The sequence below is a fragment of the Pseudophryne corroboree genome, chromosome 4 (genome assembly GCF_028390025.1).
Source record: "Pseudophryne corroboree isolate aPseCor3 chromosome 4, aPseCor3.hap2, whole genome shotgun sequence".
NCBI lineage: Eukaryota > Metazoa > Chordata > Amphibia > Anura > Myobatrachidae > Pseudophryne > Pseudophryne corroboree.
The window spans coordinates 451,713,153-451,734,160 of NC_086447.1; the positions used below are offsets into that span (position 1 = coordinate 451,713,153).

Consider the following 21,008-nt stretch of genomic DNA (forward strand, 5'->3'; position numbering starts at 1 on the left):
TTTAGGTTTAGCATTATTTTGATGCAAAGAAAGTGGTATAAAAAGTATCAGATCTATAATAAGAATCAGTTGCATGAGTCACTTGCAAAGGGCCTCTATCTTTTGCCTTTTTTCCCCAATTGTAGGCCACGTGGACGTAAAGTATGAAAAAGTAAAAAAATTGAAAAAATCAAATAACATTTTAAATGTGAAAAACTCATGTCGACCTAATGACCCTGTCGACCAATAGTGGTCGACCTAATGACCGTCTCCTGGTTTAAGAGATGTTCAATTCCGGAGAGCAATACATAAATGATTGCATGCGTTTTAGATGACAAAAACGAAGGATAAACCAGAGCTCAGGTCTCCAGACTGAATTAACCAGAAAGGTATGAACAATCTTTATTAGGCTGCATAGCTATTAAGATAAAAAAAAATGGTTTTGTAGACATATATCAAACAAAGACCTGTATGTCCTACCAACATTGTACAAAATCTGCAGACTTCACAGTATAATGTTGCAATTTACAGCAATACAATTCACAATGCATGGAAACAATTTAGCGAACAACAAAACTACAAACATTGGTGTCCGATGATCAAACCTTTTAAGTGAACTTTGGTTTAATAAAAAAAGTAATAGCTAGGCATTTATTTCTCTAACGTAGGAAACAATATGAACAAAAGACCTTCTCTACATATATAACCATACAGTCTTTCGCTCCATTTCATCTCCATTTATTAGTTGTGTACTGCTAAATGCAGTGGGATGGTTTAATAACAAAGTGTTTTATTAAGTTATACACAGGAAAAGCCAACAAGTTCTTTTTATTTGCTGGAGGTATGCCATTCTCTACAGAAGAGGTAAACCGTGTGTCACTGATCAATGCATAGTTTCCTGCATCATTGAAATGACTTGACCTGAGCTGCAGAGCAATGCTGTAATATCACATTGTACAGAGGTCCATGGTTCTTCCCCTGATCCCCTTTCAACACTGCAGAGGCTATTGTACATGGACCAATACATTTTACACATGCTCTGAGGTAGTCACCAACTCAAACCACTGCCTGAGGGCATCACTAAGGGTTTCTGGGAGTGCATTCACATCTCGAAGGATGATGTAGAACGGAAATGGAAACTGTTCCATGTAAGTTATCATTTTGGGCATTTCTTTGGGGTCAGTAAAAATCGGCACTTTAATATCCAAGATGGAATCCTTAAAACAAACAAAAAAACATGTTGCTTAGTTTGACTTTCTACAATTTTTGCAGAACATGGAAAATAAAAATTGTGCATTCTGACGTGTCAAAGACAATAGCGAGCACCACACCTTAGTTTCCATATTATCAATTTGTTAAAAGTAAAGATCAAGAAATTTTGTATACATTTAATTCACAAGTATTAACATCTTAACTATATGCTCTAATATTTCTAGAAAAATATGTACTAGTCAAATCCTACTAAACTATGTGTCCCTGACATGTGCAGTGAGAGTCACACAAATCTGTAGTATTATAGTATATATTGTGGTACAGCGCCCTTTGTAAAAGATAGCCACCCATACTTAAGCTGCTCTGTGAAATGGTCTTCTTGATGCATTTTGCTTGCTCACGACTATGCAAACGGCGTAAATAAATACTCTTCTTCTGTGCAGGCAATGGTTTGGTTAGTGAAATGGAGCAGAATATGTGAGCGGCACATAGAAATGCAAGGCTTACCTTGGAAAGAGGGTTGTCCAAAATGATAAAAATAATAAAGATGTTGGCATTGCGAGCTGCCTGTACAGCCCGTGTGACGCGATCCTTCCCTTCTACAAACAATCCTCTTCCATCAGACACAATTATGAGCAATTGGGCGGTGTCTATGACAAAGAAAATGTTGCGTTACTTCTAAAACATATCCGAAAATGTTACAGCGGCAAAAAAATGATACATTTGTGAGACTTCATAGCAGAACTCAAATAAGTCTTCATTACGCAGCCTCGTGCCTCTGTACAACACAGCAAAAAGGAGCAGACTTTCATTCCTTGCTGATGGGGTTTTGTTTTTGCTTTCAGTACAAATACGTACTCTATACTTTTTCATCTTCCTTCACCACGTCCTTTTATTTCAGCCACTTCCCATCTAAAGAATATTTTACGCGTACACTTACCTCCCAGTACTCTATGTTTGGTAAATGGGACACATTCTTTTAAAAAGTGGATGAGGTTGCACCAGATTAGTGTGTGCCTAGCGCAGGGGGTGAGATGGAGTGAGAGGAGCAGGGGGGTGAGATGAGAAGGGGGTTAGGTGGGAGAGCGAGAGGTGCACGGGGTGAGATAGAAGCAGAGGCTGAAGGGGTAGCAGGGAGTGAGAGGTGTAAGGGTAGGTATAGGAGAGAAAGATGCAGGTGACCAGACACAAAGAATGAAGCTATGGACACTAGGAGAGTGACAAAGGTAGCATCTGTGCACCACATCTGAAACTAGGGGTAAGCACTGCTGTGGGCATTGTGTGTGTAAGGGGCTCTGCTACTGTGGGAATTGTGTGTATAAAGGGCACTAGTATGTGGGGCAGTGTGAATAAGATCGTGCTACTGTGAGGCATTATTTTGAATTAGGGATACCATTGTGAGGCCACACCCCTTTTGTAGTGCACACCGAGAGGGGCGAGGTGGATGAGTTTCCCCACCTCTCCAGTACCACTTTAAGCCCTGGGCACTGATGGTCCTGTTGGGAGTCCCCACATCCCTGGCTATCCAGTTGGCGGATGGCACTGTAAGATCAGCACCTTTATGAAGCCACCTCAGGCTAGCTGCAAGTACTCACATCTAAACTTACAGATGGAGAGAAAAGGGCCTGGCACTCTTCTCTCGGTCAGTTTGTTGACAGTGGAAAGCTGTACAACCCCACCCCACCAGATACAATGTATGAAACCTCTTCGGGTGGCTGTACACAACACAATGCATGCAACCACATGGTTTAATGGGTCATGGCTGAATTACACCCTGCTGTATTTGGAGTCTGCACTGAATAAAAGGGTCTCTGTGAGCCCAGACAAAGAATATGATATGAATGTGTGAAGAACCTGGATGCGGTGTATACTTTGTACTTTCAACTGAGTATTTGGTCCTTTCCAAGACATTTTATTGAAGTGAATACATTTCTTCCAAGAAGCTTGCACCTCCTTTGTGCGTTGTGACCATCAGATAAGAACAAGTATTTGTCCACTCTATGGCAGCACTGAATTTGAGCCCAGTGTTTCAGAATTTGCTCTCTGATCAATATCAAAGCAGATCTGGTTCATAGTAAGCATTCGGGAACAACCGTCACAATCCAGGAGGTGCTGCAGCAGTGTGACCATATACCCAAAAGTGGTTCCTGGTTATGGGTGCAGGTGCCTGGTGGTAGCAGCGGTAACCTCTTATGACACAGTAGGAGGAGTCAGCAACAGGCAGTTACTGATGGTAAGAGGGAAACCTTATATCGCCACATATGACAAAGAAAGCCCATCCTGTTGCAAGCAATAGTGACCCTTACACTGCGTAGCAGAGCTGGTGGAGATGGCAAATATCCTCCTATAACTAAGGGGACCACGTTGGATAGGTAAAACGTGAAGTCTTGGGTCCAGTTGCAACTAACACTAGGAAGAGTGGTCAATTATGGTGGGTTACGGACAGTACGGGTGTGGTATGGTATGCCGGCGGCTGGGCTCCTGGCGACCAGCATACCAGCGCCGGAAGCCCGACCGCCGGCATACCGACAGCGTGTCGAGCGCAAATGAGCCCCTTGCACCACGCTATTTATTTTCCCACCAGGGGGGTCGTGGACCACCACGAGGGAGAAAAACTGTCGGTATGCTGGTTGTCAGGATCCCGGCGCCAGTATACTGTGCGCCGGGATCCCGACAGTCTGCAACCTGAAGACCACCCGACAGTACATATTGCTTCTACTTGTGGATAACACGGTTTAGAAACAAAGCTGTACTTACCAAGAAACAAAATGATGCCAACATAAGATAAGATTACGCAAGTATTAATTGTGAATGCTAAACTATTGGAGTTCTTGTAGTTAAACATTCATTATGCAATAGTATGGGCTTATAGGTAAGAGCTGTCCCTCATTTCCTGACCTCAGGGAATCTTTGCTATAAAAACGTTAAAGTCCTTGCTGTGTGGATGACGCTGAATGTGTCAAAGTCTTACACCATGCACAACACCAAATATCTGGCACACTGGGTACTCACCTGGTGTATTGCTCGGAGACCAATGCTGTGCTGCAGCAGCAAACATGGGGACAGAAGATTCCAAAAACTGCACAGAAACAAGCACAAATAAACCCGTTATTCTATTCATGCTATAAACGGAAATGAATCAGTAAATACTGTAATCTGTCATGAGAAGGGATGTTTCTTACAAACACTATGGTGATGTAGCTTTGTTTATTAGGACACTGTTTAGTGGCAAATCGGTAAATGGAATATATACTGCTCAAAAAAATAAAGGGAACACTAAAATAACACATCCTAGATCTGAATGAATGAAATATTCTTATTAAATACTTTGTTCTTTACATAGTTGAATGTGCAGACAACAAAATCACACCAAAATGATCAATGGAAATCAAATTTATTAACCCATGGAGGTCTGGATTTGAAGTCACACTCAAAATTAAAAGTGGAAAAACACACTACAGGCTGATCCAACTTTGATGTAATGTCCTTAAAACAAGTCAAAATGAGGCTCAGTAGTGTGTGTGGCCTCCACGTGCCTGTATGACCTCCCTACAACGCCTGGGCATGCTCCTGGTGAGGTGGCGGATGGTCCCCTTAGGGATCTCCTCCCAGACCTGGACTAAAGCATCCGCCAACTCCTGGACAGTCTGTGGTGCAACGTGGCGTTGGTGGATGGAGCGAGACATGATATCCCAGATGTGCTCAATTGGATACAGGTCTGGGGAACAGGCGGGCCAGTCCATAGCATCAATGCCTTCGTCTTGCAGGAACTGCTGACACATTCCATGTGCTCAGTGAGAACCTTTCATCTGTGAAGAGCACAGGGCGCCAGTGGCGAATTTGCCAATCTTGGTGTTCTCTGGCAAATGCCAAACGTCCTGCATGGTATTGGGCTGTAAGCACAACCCCCACCTGTGGACGTCGGGCCCTGATACCACCCTCATGGAGTCTGTTTCTGATCGTTTGAGTAGACACATGCACATTTGTGGCTTGCTGGAGGTCATTTTGCAGGGCTCTGGCAGTGCTCCTCCTGTTCCTCCTTGCACAAAGGCGGAGGTAGCGGTCCTGCTGCTGGGTTGTTGCCCTCCTACGGCCTCCTCCACGTCTCCTGATGTACTGGCCTGTCTCCCGGTAGCGCCTCCATGCTTTGGACACTACGCCGACAGACACCGCAAACCTTCGTGCCACAGCTCGCATTGATGTGCCATCCTTGTGTGGGTTGTAGACTCCGTCTCATGCTACCACTAGAGTGAAAGCACCGCCAGCTTTCAAAAGTGACCAAAACATCAGCCAGAAAGCATAGGAGCTGAGAAGTGGTCTGTTGTCACCACCTGCAGAACAACTCCTTTATTGGGGGTGTCTTGCTAATTGCCTATAATTTCAACCTGTTGTCTATTCCATTTGCACAACAGCATGTGAAATTGATTGTCAAACAGTGTTGCTTCCTAAGTGGACAGTTTGATTTCACAGAAGTGTGTTTGACTTGGAGTTACATTGTGCTGTTTAAGTGTTCCCTTTATTTTTTTGAGCAGTGTATTTCACTAGCTAATTAGGGATTAAGGTTTATAAAATCTGTAACCTTGCTGTGTAAATTGTTGTGAATGATCAGATAGCCGATATTAAGTTGTCTACTGTTGTGTGGTGCTGCTGTATTTCCAGCAGACCTAATATCACGTTAACTTGCCTTTGCTCTCTCATGTATAATAAGTATTAGTCTGTTTATTGCTTAACCTATTTATGTGTGGTGTGATATTATGTAACAGGACTGTATAAACGAGCTACACAGCTTACATTAGTGAGCTTCATCCTGGACTGCACATGGCAGTGCCAAGAACTTCCAGGCTGTCTGCTGGCCAAAAGCTGTGGCAGCTGTGGGGCTGCTTGGTGATATTTTGTGCCACAGATGATTTCATTCTTCCCTGAGCCGGAGTATAATCATTTTATTTACTTAAATTGTGGTCTAATTTGCTTTGGTTTCTTGGTTACCAAATAAATACTGCGTTAACCTATATGGCGGTATGCAAGTAATTTACAGCGGCTCATCGACTCGCCTGGGACTATACTATTAGCCCTAATGCCAGCAGTTATTGGGAATTAAGTTTCGTGTGCCTCAGGCATGCAAAACAAGATCCCCGATAACCAGCCCTTAGAACCTTATCCTGGGTCCTATATGGGTTTTTTTTTCCCACCCCAAAAATGGGTAATTATTTGGCTGAAACCCCCCCCCAACAAAACTGGCTATACAGTGACTGGATAGTCCGATAATGACCACCAAAATCGCGATAATAGCCCCCCTTTTTTTTTTAACCAAAAAATTTGTGCTGCTAATTGTATACCGCCCTTAATCTTATGCTGGTTTTATTTAAGGTTTACACAAATTATTCTTACTGTGTGTGAACATACAGTACTGTATGACAATATGGGGGGTAGTCAATTCAAGTCGGAACTGCCATCTTGTCAAAAAAAGACGTCAGTCTTCGACTTTTTTTTAGGTCGGGAAGTGTTCCGACCTATTTAACTGAGCTGCCGTTTTTCCGACAGGTCAGCAATTCCTACTTGGCGGAAAACACGTGGATCGGCAGATTAGCCGCAGATCCACGTGTTTTGTCGGATTTGCAGCCAAATCTGACAGCTTTTAGCCCCATTTAAAAAAGTTGGATTGACATTGTCGAGAATGGCTAAATCCTGTCAGATTAGGCTGCAAATTGAATACTGCATTGTCGGATCCTTTCTGCCGGAGAGGATCCGACAAGCATTGAATACACCCTTATATATCTCCATCACACAAAGTGAGGTTTAAACTGACCTTTCTGAAGGGAACTAGGGGTCTATTTATCATGCCTTGGAGAGAGCTAAAGTACCAGCCTGCAACATGGCAGTTAACAGTTGATTGGCTGGTCCTTTTTCCTCTCTCCAAGGCTTAATACATAGACCCTCTTGACCCTAATGCAGTATTTCTACGTCACATCACCAGCATTCCAGAGACACACTCGTTACCTGGGCAAGCAATGTTTTCTTCTGCTGGAACTTGCACTGACTGAGTATCCTGGACCCAGACTGCTCACTAAATTGTTCATGGAAGGGGTGCAAGAGCGTGACATTTTCTCCAAAACTAAAAAGTAAGAAACCAAATAAATGAGCTCATTAATACTAAGCAGAACATTGATAATAACAGGCCTTGCCGTATGAAATTCTAAGTTAAAAGAAGTAGTCATCTTACTATTGACAGGACTATGTACTTGGTCATCACTATATAAATAGCTTATGAGCCTCTTTCCCCCCTATGTTCTAACTAGTGAGCTGTGTAATTACAAGTGACCCCAGTTCTCAGGGAAAACAGATGCTTGAGTTCCTGCTATAAGACCATAAATAAATGTTAATAAAAGATCTAGCACAAGTTGCGCACCTGTAAACAGCAATCTGTCCCACCTCGAGGAGAGTCAGAGCATTTCCGATCACAGCTAGTGACTCATAAGCAAGCTGAAAAGCAAAAAGAAATTGATTTCATTCAGCAACACATCCATAATCCAAATTTAGATGTGTCATAAAAATATACCATTTACAAGAAGTTACCTGTTTGGAGTGGTTGTCAACCATACTGGATGAATCATCAATTGCTAAACAGATCTGATACTGACGTTTGCTGGGTTTTGTTCTCCGCAGCCAAATCTTGTCTTTCCTGAACTGACTGGCTATGTATGGAATCACTTTCCGCATGTTCAGTCTCTTTCCAGTTCTGAAATCACCTCTGCAGGGAAAGAAACACCAAAACATCAAATGAATCCAGCAGGTGAAACTCAATTTATCCCAGTTCATCCAAAGTTTCCTTTCTATGCAGAGTTCTCTATAGATCAGATTTGATAAATGTTCCCAGTACTCCAATTTACAGTGTTTACAGAAGATTAAGTTTCTTTTTGCAAGCTAAATGTCTTATTTAATTTACTTTGGACATTAAAATACTAAGTTATGGAAGTAGGACCTATGCTTGTGGTGCCAGCTGGGACATGTGGTTACTTCTTACTCACGGAACCTTTTCTCTGCTTTATATCTTCTTGGCTCTAGATAATATTCTTGGATTTAAACCCCCATCATAAGATCCCTCCTACAGAGAGCTGCGCCCAATGGGGACATTTGTTGGGCATAAAGCAGAGAATAGAAATGAAACAGTTTTTGCTCTATGATCAGATGAGCCACGTTTGGGATTCAGCTGATTCTTTGACTGGATCAGCCAGCTAGGGTATCAGTGGACCTCTGCCATACAACACAGGTAGGTCACACAGTGCCAGCCACACATCTGGGAACACAGGAGGAAAGTGCTGAGCAATACCAGATTATCTCATTAATAGAAAGTACAGATTATTAAGGCACGGTGTCATTAGCCATAAGATTATTAGTGGGTGGTCACTCTCAGTGTGGGTTGATTGAACAGTGTATTGTGTGGCGACTGATAGGCATCGGGAATATGTCATGTGAGGGTAAACCGAGCGGTATTATAAGGAAAGTTGTAGACAGATGATTTAGGGTAAATGGTGTGCATTTAGGTAAGTAGGCTTGTGAGTGGCAAGAAGAGTCTCTTTGATTAAATGTATCGTTCTGACTTACAATTATGGAGACGAGGTGTAATATGTGGCCAATTGGTTGGATAGTGGGTAATCACATATAGCCCTTGAAATTCATCAGATCTCATCTCTGAATCTACAACTCAACAGCAACAAGTAATAACTTTTACATGACCTGCAGTACACAACACATTGCTGAGCTTACTTGAGTTTGGCAGCTTGTGTAGGTTCTAGAATGAGCCGGAGTTGCTCACACAGTTGCTGAGAGAGGGGAGCGGTGAGGAAAATGTATCGCTGCCACATCTCAGCTGCAGCCTTCTCCTGGAACAAAACACAGTATGAGAAACTACTTGTATTTCATGCACTGTGTATTCATAGAAATGAAACAAAATTATCAGTCTTTATTTCATACATCGTTGACATTATATACAACATACAATAACAGCAAACTAAAGATCTACCTCACCAAGTAAGCTTACAAGTGTCGACCACAACTGATCAGTCATGCTAAGGATCAGGACACCTCTTCAGTATACTGTATACATGACATTTACTGAAGGCAAGGGTGGCGCATCCTCAGTTATCTGATTTTATTTTTTCCCCTTTCAAAACATTTGAGGCCATGACCAAATCCACACAAAACACTGCATGCCTTTCATATAAACAGGAACCTCAAACGTTGCTTGAATCAATGGTCTTAAAGACCTGTCTGATTAAAGCTTCCACCAAACCCAATGCCAAAATGTCCTGAACAACATGGAGGCAGCTGCAGAATCCCCTTCACTAGTCAATTCCAATGCCACTCATACTCTGTGGTAGAAGGATCAGTAGTGAATTTGTATGCACTATTACAAAGTGTCTCACTAAGCTGAGGGAAGGAGAACACTTCATAGGACATCTGGTAGACTGCAGACTTTTAACTACCTTAGAAAGTGTAGATATACACAGACAGATTTAGCTTAACAGTGCTTAGGGATAAATAACAATGCTGAGCTAGGAACTGTGGAAATATCATGTTACTAACAATACGATAGACAGAGGCTATAGCTAGAACCAGAGCTCTTCCTCCATGTTATACTGTGTATGGGCTGTTCTAGTAACAATATATTGTATATACAGTAGGATAACGTGCATCCTACTGAGAAATAAGGTTATTATTAGAATCCATGTAGTAATGATCATGTCAGCAATCCAAAGTGACTATTATCATCTTCATATTTCACCATTCATTATAACAGGTTAAAAATGTTTTGAAAAGAAATTTAAAAATGCGAGTCATTTATTTACAATGAGCTGTGTGGGCTAAGCCCCGCCCACTACATGGCGCGCTTCAGTCCCGCTTAAATTAATATTTATACTGGCGGGGGTCCCTTAACTAGTGCTTAGGCACTGTTATCACTTATGCCAGTGCTGATTGAGGTGTTCATGCTGCCCAGGGCGCTCCCCCTGCGCCCTGCAGTGCCGTGTTGTGATTGGGAGCATGTCGCGCAGCGCGATACCTCAACCGTCGTCTTCTGCCGTCACTGAAGTCTTCTGATCTTCTCATACTCACCCGGCTTCTGTCTTCTGGCTCTGTGAGGGGGGTGACGGCGCGGCTCCGGGAACAAGTAGCTAGGCGCACCAAGTGATCGAACCCTCTGGAGCTAATGGTGTCCAGTAGCCTAAGAAGCAGAGCCCTTGAACTCAGAGAAGTAGGTCTGCTTCTCTCCCCTCAGTCCCACGATGCAGGGAGCCTGTTGCCAGCAGGTCTCCCTGAAAATAATAAACCTAACAAAAGTATTTTTCTGAAAAACTCTGGAGAGCTCCTCAGTGTGCATCCAGTCTCACTGGGAACAGAATCTAACTGAAGTCTGGAGGATGGGCATAGAGGGAGGAGCCAGTTCACACCCATTCAAAGTCTTATAGTGTGCCCATGTCTCCTGCGGATCCCGTCTATACCCCATGGTTCTTGAAGCATCCCCAGCATCCTCTAGTACGTATGAGAAATTATGTTTTGTTACATGTTATTTTAACTGAATATTCTTACTCGAATAAGATAAATAAAAGCTAATAACTGTGTCATCTGAGAGGTGGCTACAAGGGGCAGCAAGAGGGGAAGACTTGTCCTGGGGGGTATTATAAAAAACATTGAGGCCAGGTACACACTAGAACGACCTGTATCACCGCCGATGGGTCAAGCGATGTAACTATATATCAGTCGCCTGTACACACTGAGCGATATATCGTTCATGGCTGCATTCAGCTGTATGCTATCGTCAGCGGGACGTTCCATCTGCCGTTTGCGTTATCAGACGACACATCGCCTAATGTGTACCCAGCCTTAGTCTAAGCTTTTTCATTTATTCAGAAAATTTAGTGCAGCAACTGTCCCTTTTTCCTCATGAACCAATGTCATGTTTAACAAAGCTACAGTATTTGATGGCAGAAAAGCACAATAGTTGTAACAGGTGTACAGTATGTGCCATGTTACTGTACTGCAGAGTAATGTAGTAATATATCTTTCAGGGTGTCTTGTGAGGTCAGTGAAAAAAAGAAGCAGAACGTGTCTACAGCCACACCAGGCATTTCTGATTTACCACAATTATATTGGGCACCAAGGTCAAGTCTTAGTCCTTAGTTTTGTTACTTTTAATGAATACTGCAGATTGTGCAGGAGAAGAATACACACCTCTTCTGTGTTCCCGATTAGTTGCGTCTGCCATGCTTCCAGCTGCTTTTCAAGTTCTCTCCTAAGCTCTTCAGGATTTTGAGCGATCTGCCAGTAACACACAGTACTTACAATGAGCATGGTATATTCCACTAGTATACTAGACAACATGCACATTATTAATACGTGTACTTATAAACAAACAAACAAACAAACAAACAGAAGACTACTCACCATAAGAATGCACAAAGATTAAATATGCTCGTACAGACATGAGAGCAGCAAACAGGACGGTAGCATTTGTGAATGGGCCCTGCCTGTAACTTCTAAATTCACTGGAATAAGAGCTACTAGAGTGGTTCAGACCACAGGAGATAACTGTTCAGCACAGCAATGCCGATGCGCAGCATTTTTTATTCATTTATTTTTTTGTTGCAAAGTCACATACGCAATCATTTTGAAAAAGTACTACAGCGCATGTCCTGCAAAGAGTGTACACACAAAGGCGCTGCATGTCATCAGAAATGTTGTGTTGTTGGCAATTCAGGGCAGTGACTGGAATCTGGCTAACAGTGCATGCATAAATGGCCCATTTAGTGCACGTGTTATGGGATTGCCATGGCAGCCTCCTCTCTAAATCCACTGCAGTGTCCCCCAGATAAAACGAAAGAGAAATAGAATTTTAAAACAAAAAGTTACCTGTGCAGTTCTCTCCTTTAAAAATTCCCAAGCAGTATGTATGGTAGACTCTGTGCTTCTGTCCCGTTTCTCCATTTCTGCATTCGGAGGTTCTAAAACTCTGTTCTGTGTATCATCTTCTACAGCTAAACCTTGAAGGTCTGGGTCAGATTCCATGATTCCTGTATTTAGAGATGATTAGCACAATGAACACAACCAACAGCAAACTCAGCAGACATATAGGGGGAAATTCAATTAGCTGCGTTACGTTACTGCGGCTTACTAAAACAATATCCCCAATAAGTGCAGTTGTTACGAGGATCCAGGAACTTATCATGGAACTGTATGTTATTTGCAGGGAAAGGGGTAAATTGCTCAGCAAAAAGAACTTTGCAGAAAAAATTATCACAACTAATTTATTTCCCCCCATAGTATTATTCATTGGAATTATTTTCAATCAAAGTCAAAAGAAATACAAATAAATGTACCTCCTGATTCCATTCTTATCTGCATGCTTTAAATAATTTATAGATTTTTATTTTTGCAATTTTTCATGCTGTTAGATTTTACCTTGCGTTGTGGACTCGTATGACCTTAGTTCCTCTGGTTTTAGTTGGTCAACATCAATTGCTTCAAGTGTCTCTTCCTTCTGTAGCTCCATCTCCACATCTTCCTGCACAGCGTTGTCATCTTTCACCTCTTCATGAGGCTGTATGGCTTTCTCCTGCTCTTTGCTGGCTGTATCTATAGTCAATACCAAATAGAAGTGTATACTATAACAAACATTAAGAGGCTCTACCTTACACATTACATGTCATTCAGCTGATAAACGCATTCTAAGACACAGCTGCTCACAGCTAAATAACTGGAAGAGAAGCCGCAAGCAGTGTATCGCATTTGTTGGCTACTGATCATCTTACAACATGTGCATTACAAAGAACTTTTTACAAAAGTAAACTTTAATTTAAACATCAAAATAGAGAAAACAATCCCATGCTATAATAATCAACAGGACAGAACTGTGGCTCTATGTACAGAGGAGTCCTCTACACCTAGCCTCTATGCGCCACGTGGCACAAGACAGCTGTTGCGATTCCCGTGCTGTGCATTTCCCTCAATTCTGCCTCTTAGTTTAGGTCACCCGTATCAAACTGTCTTGAGTAACTTTGCCTACATTTTGCAGTTTTCCTCTTAGAATTAGCGTTTTGGCGCCGTTAAGTTGCCAAGTCCGTGGTGCACGGAACAATGCTATTTGCCATGATTTGAGTTACTTCTGTGTGGCACACTGCAAATTGGAAGCAAGGTATGGGACATGTGTAGTACTCTGAAGGCACGTTGGGAGGTCTGAGGGGCAATGAATGGGCATGTGGTAGTCTATACAAGTTTCCATATATTTTGGTGGGCATGATGATCTGGCCCGTAAACTGGCACCTAGATGTAAAAAAAAAAAAAAGACCCCTGTAATACAATGTGATTCCTACTGTAAATTACAAGCAACCTGAAGCCATACAGGAGATCCATATGAATATAAATGCAAAGGCAAGTGCTATTATATAGGTAGCTTCTAATATCTGTAGTAATGACGCTGGTTGCCTTATTCCTTATAAACGACTAGCATTTCACCGACATAGCAGAACTCACTATTTACACAAATTATGGACAAATATACTGACATCAATTGTAGAATTGGATAAATGTTGCCTTTACAAAAAAGCAATGCAGCATCTAGACCAACACAAATAAAGCTTGCATATACCATATGTCTGAGCATCATATGATGCAGCTCCTGGCTTGATGTGCTCGTAGGCATCAGCATCCTGTTTCTGGTGCGGTGTCTGCTTGTCACCATCTTCCATCTCACTGCTGGACTCCATGGTTCTCAGTCTCTTATGGACCTGCCCACTGTGATCCCCCAAGGAACGATCGTCATCTGCTTGGCCTGGCTTACGCTTAATGCTCTAGTAAAAAATGAGTGTTAGGTGAATCTACCTGCAGAACATACACACATGAATCATACTACTAATACACTTTGCCATTCAGAGAGCCAGTTCACACCATAGTCTAAGCCTTGCAGGTCTTATTACTACTTCACTACAGGACACTGGCCATTACATTTAGTCATGACTTCCATTACTTGTCACATAACTGAACAGACCACTACAAGTACCTCTTGCAAGATCCTCATGTTTTGCCATATTTATGACACAAGTGAAAAAATAAGATTTTAAACCTACCGGTAAATCTTTTTCTCCTAGTCCGTAGAGGATGCTGAGGACTCCGTAAGGACCATGGGGTATCGACGGCTCCGCAGGAGACATGGGCACTGTAAAGCTTTAGAATGGGTGTGCACTGGCTCCTCCCTCTATGCCCCTCCTCCAGACCTCAGTTAGGACTGTGCCCAGAGGAGACTGACAGTACGAGGAAAAGGATTTTGTTATCTAAGGGCGAGATACACACCAGCCCACACCATACAACGTGGTATACAATAACCAGTTAACAGTATGAATAAAAACAGCATCAGCCATAGGCCGATCTCAACTGTAACTTAACCCTTAAGTATGCAATAACTATATACAAGTCTGGCAGAATGTTTCCGCACTGGGACGGGCGCCCAGCTTTCTCTACGGACTGGGAGAAAAAGATTTACCGGTAGGTTTAAAATCTTATTTTCTCTTACGTCCTAGAGGATGCTGGGGACTCCGTAAGGACCATGGGGATTATACCAAAGCTCCAAAACGGGCGGGAGAGTGCGGATGACTCTGCAGCACCGATTGAGCAAACAGGAGGTCCTCATCAGCGAGGGTATCAAACTTATAGAATTTTTCAAAAGTGTTTGAACCCGACCAAGTAGCTGCTCGGCAAAACTGTAATGCCGAGACGCCTCGGGCATCCGCCCAAGAAGAGCCCACCTTCCTAGTGGAATGGGCCTTTACTGAATTTGGTACTGGCAAATCAGCCGTAAAATTAACCTGCTGAATCGTGTTACCGATCCAGCTAGCAATAGCCTGCTTAGAAGCAGGAGCGCCAACCTTGTTGGCTGCCCTCATGATAAACAGTGCATCTGTTTTGCTAACCATAGCCGTTCTGGCTAAATAAAACTTTAAGGCCCTGACTACAACCAGGGGCCTGGAATTCTCCTAGTCACCCGTAGCCATAGGCACTATAATAGGTTGGTTTACATGCAATAAGGCAACCACTTTAGGCAGACTTTGAGGACGAGTCCTCAACTCTGCTCGATCCGCATGTAAAATCAGATAGGGGCTCTTGTGAGACAAGGCCGCCAATTCGGACACCTGCCTCGCAGATGCCAAGGCCAATAACATGATCACTTTCCAAGTGAGAAAATTCAATTAAACTGTTTGAAGCGGTTCAAACCATTGTGAATTAAGGAAACTTAACACCACGTTAAGGTCACATGGTGCCACTGGGGGCACAAAAAGAGGTTGGATGTGTAACGCTCTTTTTACCATAGTCTGGACTTCTGTGAGAGAAGCCAATTCCTTCTGAAAGAATATGGATAAGGCAGAAAATAGGATTTTGGTACTTACCAGGTAAATCCTTTTCTTTGAATCCATAGGGGGCACTGGAGTACTCTTGGGATATGGACGGCTTCCACAGGAAGTAGGCACTGAATAATAAGAATTTACTTACCGATAATTCTATTTCTCGGAGTCCGTAGTGGATGCTGGGGTTCCTGAAAGGACCATGGGGAATAGCGGCTCCGCAGGAGACAGGGCACAAAAAGTAAAGCTTTAGGATCAGGTGGTGTGCACTGGCTCCTCCCCCTATGACCCTCCTCCAAGCCAGTTAGGTACTGTGCCCGGACGAGCGTACACAATAAGGGAGGAATTTTGAATCCCGGGTAAGACTCATACCAGCCACACCAATCACACCGTACAACTTGTGATCTAAACCCAGTTAACAGTATGATAACAGCGGAGCCTCTGAAAAGATGGCTCACAACAATAATAACCCGATTTTTGTAACTATGTACAAGTATTGCAGATAATCCGCACTTGGGATGGGCGCCCAGCATCCACTACGGACTCCGAGAAATAGAATTATCGGTAAGTAAATTCTTATTTTCTCTATCGTCCTAGTGGATGCTGGGGTTCCTGAAAGGACCATGGGGATTATACCAAAGCTCCCAAACGGGCGGGAGAGTGCGGATGACTCTGCAGCACCGAATGAGAGAACTCCAGGTCCTCTTTTGCCAGGATATCAAATTTGTAGAATTTTACAAACGTGTTCTCCCCTGACCACGTAGCTGCTCGGCAGAGTTGTAATGCCGAGACCTCTCGGGCAGCCGCCCAAGATGAGCCCACCTTCCTTGTGGAATGGGCCTTAACCGATTTAGACTGTGGCAGGCCTGCCTCAGAATGTGCAAGTTGAATTGTGTTACAAATCCAACGAGCAATCGACTGCTTAGAAGCAGGCGCACCCAACTTGTTGGGTGCATACAGTATAAACAGCGAGTCAGATTTTCTGACTCCAGCTGTCCTGGAATATATTTTCAGGGCCCTGACAACTTCTAGCAACTTGGAGTCCTCCAAGTCCCTAGTAGGTGCAAGGCACCACAATAAGCTGGTTCAGGTGAAACACTGACACCACCTTAGGGAGAGAACTGGGGACGAGTCCGCAGCTCTGCCCTGTCCGAATGGACAAACAGATATGGGCTTTTTTGAGAAAAAACCACCAATTTGACACTCGCCTGGTCCAGGCCAGGGCCAAGAGCATGGTCACTTTTTATGTGAGATGCTGCAAATCCACATATTTGACTGGTTTTAAACCAATGTGATTTGAGAAATCCCAGAACTACGTTGAGATCCCACAGTGCCACTGGAGGCACAAAAAAGGGGTTTGTATATGCAATACTCCCTTGACAAACTTCTGGACTTCAGGAACTGAAGCCAATTCTTTCTGGAAGAAAATTTACAGGGCCGAATTTGAACCTTAATGGACCCCAATTTGAGGCCCATAGACACTCCTGTTTGCAGGAAATGCAGGAAACGACCGAGTTGAAATTTCTTTGTGGGGCCTTCCTGGCCTCACACCACGCAACAAATTTTCGCCACACGTGGTGATAATGTTGTGTGGTCACCTCCTTTCTGGCTTTGACCAGGGTAGGAATGACCTCTTCCGGAATGCCTTTTTTCCCTTAGGATCCGGCTTTCCATCGCCATGCCGACAAACGCAGCTGCGGTAAGTCTTGGAACAGACATGGTACTTGCTGAAGCAAGTCCCTTCTTAGCGGCAGAGGCCATAAGACCTCTGTAAGCATCTCTTGAAGTTCCGGGTACCAAGTCCTTCTTGGCCAATCCGGAGCCATGAGTATAGTTCTTACTCCTCTACGTCTTATAATTCTCAGCACCTTAGGTATGAGAAGCAGAGAAGGGAACACATACACCGACTGGTACACCCACGGTGTTACCAGAACGTCCACATCTATTGCCTGAGGGTCCCTTGACCTGGCGCAATACCTGTCCCGTTTTTTGTTCAGACGGGACGCCATCATGTCCACCTTTGGTATTTCCCAACGGTTTACAATCATGTGGAAAAAACTTCTCAATGAAGTTTCCACTCTCCCGGGTGGAGGTCGTGCTGAGGAAGTCTGCTTCCCAGTTTCCATTCCCGGGATGAAAAACTGCTGACAGTGTTATCACATGATTTTCCGCCCAGCGAAAAGTCCTTGCAGTTTCTGCCATTGCCCTCCTGCTTCTTGTGTCGCCCTGTCTGTTTACGTGGGCGACTGCCGTGATGTTTTTCCCACTGGATCAATACCGGCTGACCTTGAAGCAGAGGTCTTGCTAAGCTTAGAGCATTATAAATTTACCCTTAGCTCCAGTATATTTATGTGGAGAAAAGTCTCCATACTTGATCACACTCCCTGGAAATTTTTCCCTTGTGTGACTGCTCCCCAGCCTCTCAGGCTGGGCTCCGTGGTTACCAGCATCCAATCCTGAATGCCGAATCTGCGGCCCTCTAGAAGATGAGCACTCTATAACCACCACAGGAGAGACACCCTTGTCCTTGGATATTGGGTTATCCGCTGATGCATCTGAAGATGCGATCCGGACCATTTGTCCAGCAGATCCCACTGAAAAGTTCTTACGTGAAATCTGCCGAATGGAATTGCTTCGTAGGAAGCCACCATTTTTACCAGGACCCTTGTGCAATGATGCACTGTTTTTAGGAGGTTCCTGACTTGCTCGGATAACTCCCTGGCTTTCTCTTCCGGGAGAAACACCTTTTTCTGGACTGTGTCCAGAATCATCCCTAGGCACAGCAGACGTGTCGTCGGGATCAGCTGCGATTTTGGAATATTTAGAATCCACCCGTGCTGATTGTAGCAGTATCCGAGATAGTGCTACTCCGACCTCCAACTGTTCCCTGGACTATGCCCCTATCAGGAGATCGTCCAAGTAAGGGATAATTAAGACGCCTTTTCTTCGAAGAAGAATCATCAATTCGGCCATTACCTTGGTAAAGACCCCGGGGTGCCGTGGACAATCCAAACGGCAGCGTCTGAAACTGATAGTGACAGTTCTGCACCACGAACCTGAGGTACCCTTAGTGAGAAGGGCAAATTTGGGACATAGAGGTAAGCATCCCTGATGTCCCGGGACACTATATAGTCCCCTTCTTCCTGGTTCGTTATCACTGCTCTGAGTGACTTCATCTTAATTTGAACCTTTGTAAGTGTTCAAAAAAAAATTTTTTTTAGAATAAGTCTCACCTAGCCTTCTGGCTTCAGTACCACAATATAGTGTGGAATAATACCCCTTTTCTGTAGTAGGAGGGGTAATTTAATTGTCACCTGCTGGGAACACAGCTTGTGAATTTTTTCCCATACTACCTCCTTGTCGGAGGGAGACTTGGTAAAGCAGACTTCAGGAGCCTGCGAAGGGGAAACGTCTCGACATTCCCATCTGTACCCCCGGGATACTACATGTAGGATCCAGGGGTCCTGTACGGTCTCAGCGCCCTGCTGAGAACTTGTCAGACGCGGTGGAACGCTTCTGTTCCTGGGAATAGGCTGCCTGTTGCAGTCTTCTTCCCTTTCCTCTATCCCTGGGCAGATATGATCTTATAGGGACGAGAGGACTGAGGCTGAAAAGACGGTGTCTTTTTCTGCAGAGATGTGACTTAGGGTAAAAAACGGTGGATTTTCCAGCAGTTGCCGTGACCACCAGGTCCGATGGACCGACCCCAAACAAGTCCTCTTCCTTTATACGGCCATACTGTGCCGTTTGGAATCTGCATCACCTGACCACTGTCGTGTCCATAACATCTTCTGGCAGTTATGGACATCGCGTTTATTCATGATGCCAGAGTGCAAATATCCCTCTGTGCATCTCGCATATATAGAAATGCTCTATAGTCAATAAAATACTGTCCCTGTCAAGGGTATCAATATTTTTAGTCAGGGAATCCGACCAAGCCACCCTAGCTCTGCACATCCAGGCTGAGGCGATCGCTGGCCGCAGTATAACACCAGTATGTGTGTATATACTTTTTATTATATTTTCCAGCCTTGTCAGCTGGTCCTTGAGGACGGCCCTATCTATAGACGGTACCGCCACTTGTTTTGATAAGCGTGTGAGCGCCTTATCCACCTTAAGGGGTGTTTCCCAACGCGCCCTAACTTCTGGCGGGAAAGGGTATACCGCCCATAATTTTCTATCGGGGGGAACCCACGCATCATCACACACTTTATTTAATTTATCTGATTCAGGAAAAACTATGGTAGTTTTTTCACATCCCACATAATACCCTCTTTTGTGGTACTTGTAGTATCAGAAATACGTAACACCTCCTTCATTGCCTTTAACGTGTGGCCCTAATAAGGAATACGTTTGTTTATTCACCGTCGACACTGGATTCAGTGTCCCTGTCTGTGTCTGTGTCGACCGACTAAAGTAAACGGGCGTTTTAAAAACCCTTGACGGTGTTTTTGAGACGTCTGGACCGTACTAATTGTTTGTCGGCCGTCTCATGTCGTCAACCGACCTTGCAGCGTGTTGACATTATCACGTAATTTCCTAAATAAGCCATCCATTCCGGTGTCGACTCCCTAGAGAGTGACATCACCATTACAGGCAATTGCTCCGCCTCCTCACCAACATCGTCCTCCTACCTGTCGACACACACGTACCGACACACAGCACACACACAGGGAATGCTCTGATAGAGGACAGGACCCACTAGCCCTTTGGAGAGACAGAGGGAGAGTTTGCCAGCACACACCAAAAACGCTATAATTATATAGGGACAACCTTATATAAGTGTTTTCCCTTATAGCATCTTAATATATATATAAGCATATCGCCAAATTAGTGCCCCCCCTCTCTGTTTTAACCCTGTTTCTGTAGTGCAGTGCAGGGGAGAGCCTGGGAGCCTTCCCTCCAGCCTTTCTGTGAGGGAAAATGGCGCTGTGTGCTGAGGAGATAGGCCCCGCCCCTTTTTCGGGCGGCCTCGTCTCCCGCTCTTAACGGATTCTGGCAGGGGTTAAATATCTCCATATAGCCTCCGGAGGCTATATGTGAGGTATTTTTAGCCAAAATAGGTATTCATTTGCCTCCCAGGGCGCCCCCCTCCCAGCGCCCTGCACCCTCAGTGACTGCCGTGTGAAGTGTGCTGAGAGGAAAATGGCGCACAGCTGCAGTGCTGTGCGCTACCTTTAGAAGACTGAGGAGTCTTCTGCCGCCGATTCTGGACCTCTTCTTACTTCAGCATCTGCAAGGGGGCCGGCGGCAAGGCTCCGGTGACCATCCAGGCTGTACCTGTGATCGTCCCTCTGGAGCTGATGTCCAGTAGCCAAGAAGCCAATCCATCCTGCACGCAGGTGAGTTCACTTCTTCTCCCCTAAGTCCCTCGTTGCAGTGATCCTGTTGCCAGCAGGACTCACTGTAAAATAAAAAACCTAAGCTAAA

At 44.2% G+C, this 21,008-nt stretch overlaps 1 protein-coding gene across 1 annotated transcript in view; it reads right to left on the minus strand.

The window, feature by feature from the left end:
* Positions 1-356: 356 nt before the first annotated feature.
* Positions 357-21,008, minus strand: part of MDN1 (midasin AAA ATPase 1) — a 695,825-nt gene continuing 675,173 nt past the window's right edge. The window contains exons 92-102 of the mRNA XM_063916985.1: positions 13,832-14,033; positions 12,646-12,819; positions 12,097-12,257; positions 11,419-11,505; positions 8,956-9,071; positions 7,765-7,939; positions 7,598-7,671; positions 7,189-7,303; positions 4,204-4,270; positions 1,699-1,841; positions 357-1,196 (exon numbers count right to left, since the gene is read on the minus strand). Coding sequence (XP_063773055.1) covers positions 1,008-1,196; positions 1,699-1,841; positions 4,204-4,270; positions 7,189-7,303; positions 7,598-7,671; positions 7,765-7,939; positions 8,956-9,071; positions 11,419-11,505; positions 12,097-12,257; positions 12,646-12,819; positions 13,832-14,033 — 1,503 coding nt within the window. The 3' untranslated portion in view covers positions 357-1,007. The remainder of the gene's footprint in view (positions 1,197-1,698; positions 1,842-4,203; positions 4,271-7,188; positions 7,304-7,597; positions 7,672-7,764; positions 7,940-8,955; positions 9,072-11,418; positions 11,506-12,096; positions 12,258-12,645; positions 12,820-13,831; positions 14,034-21,008) is intronic.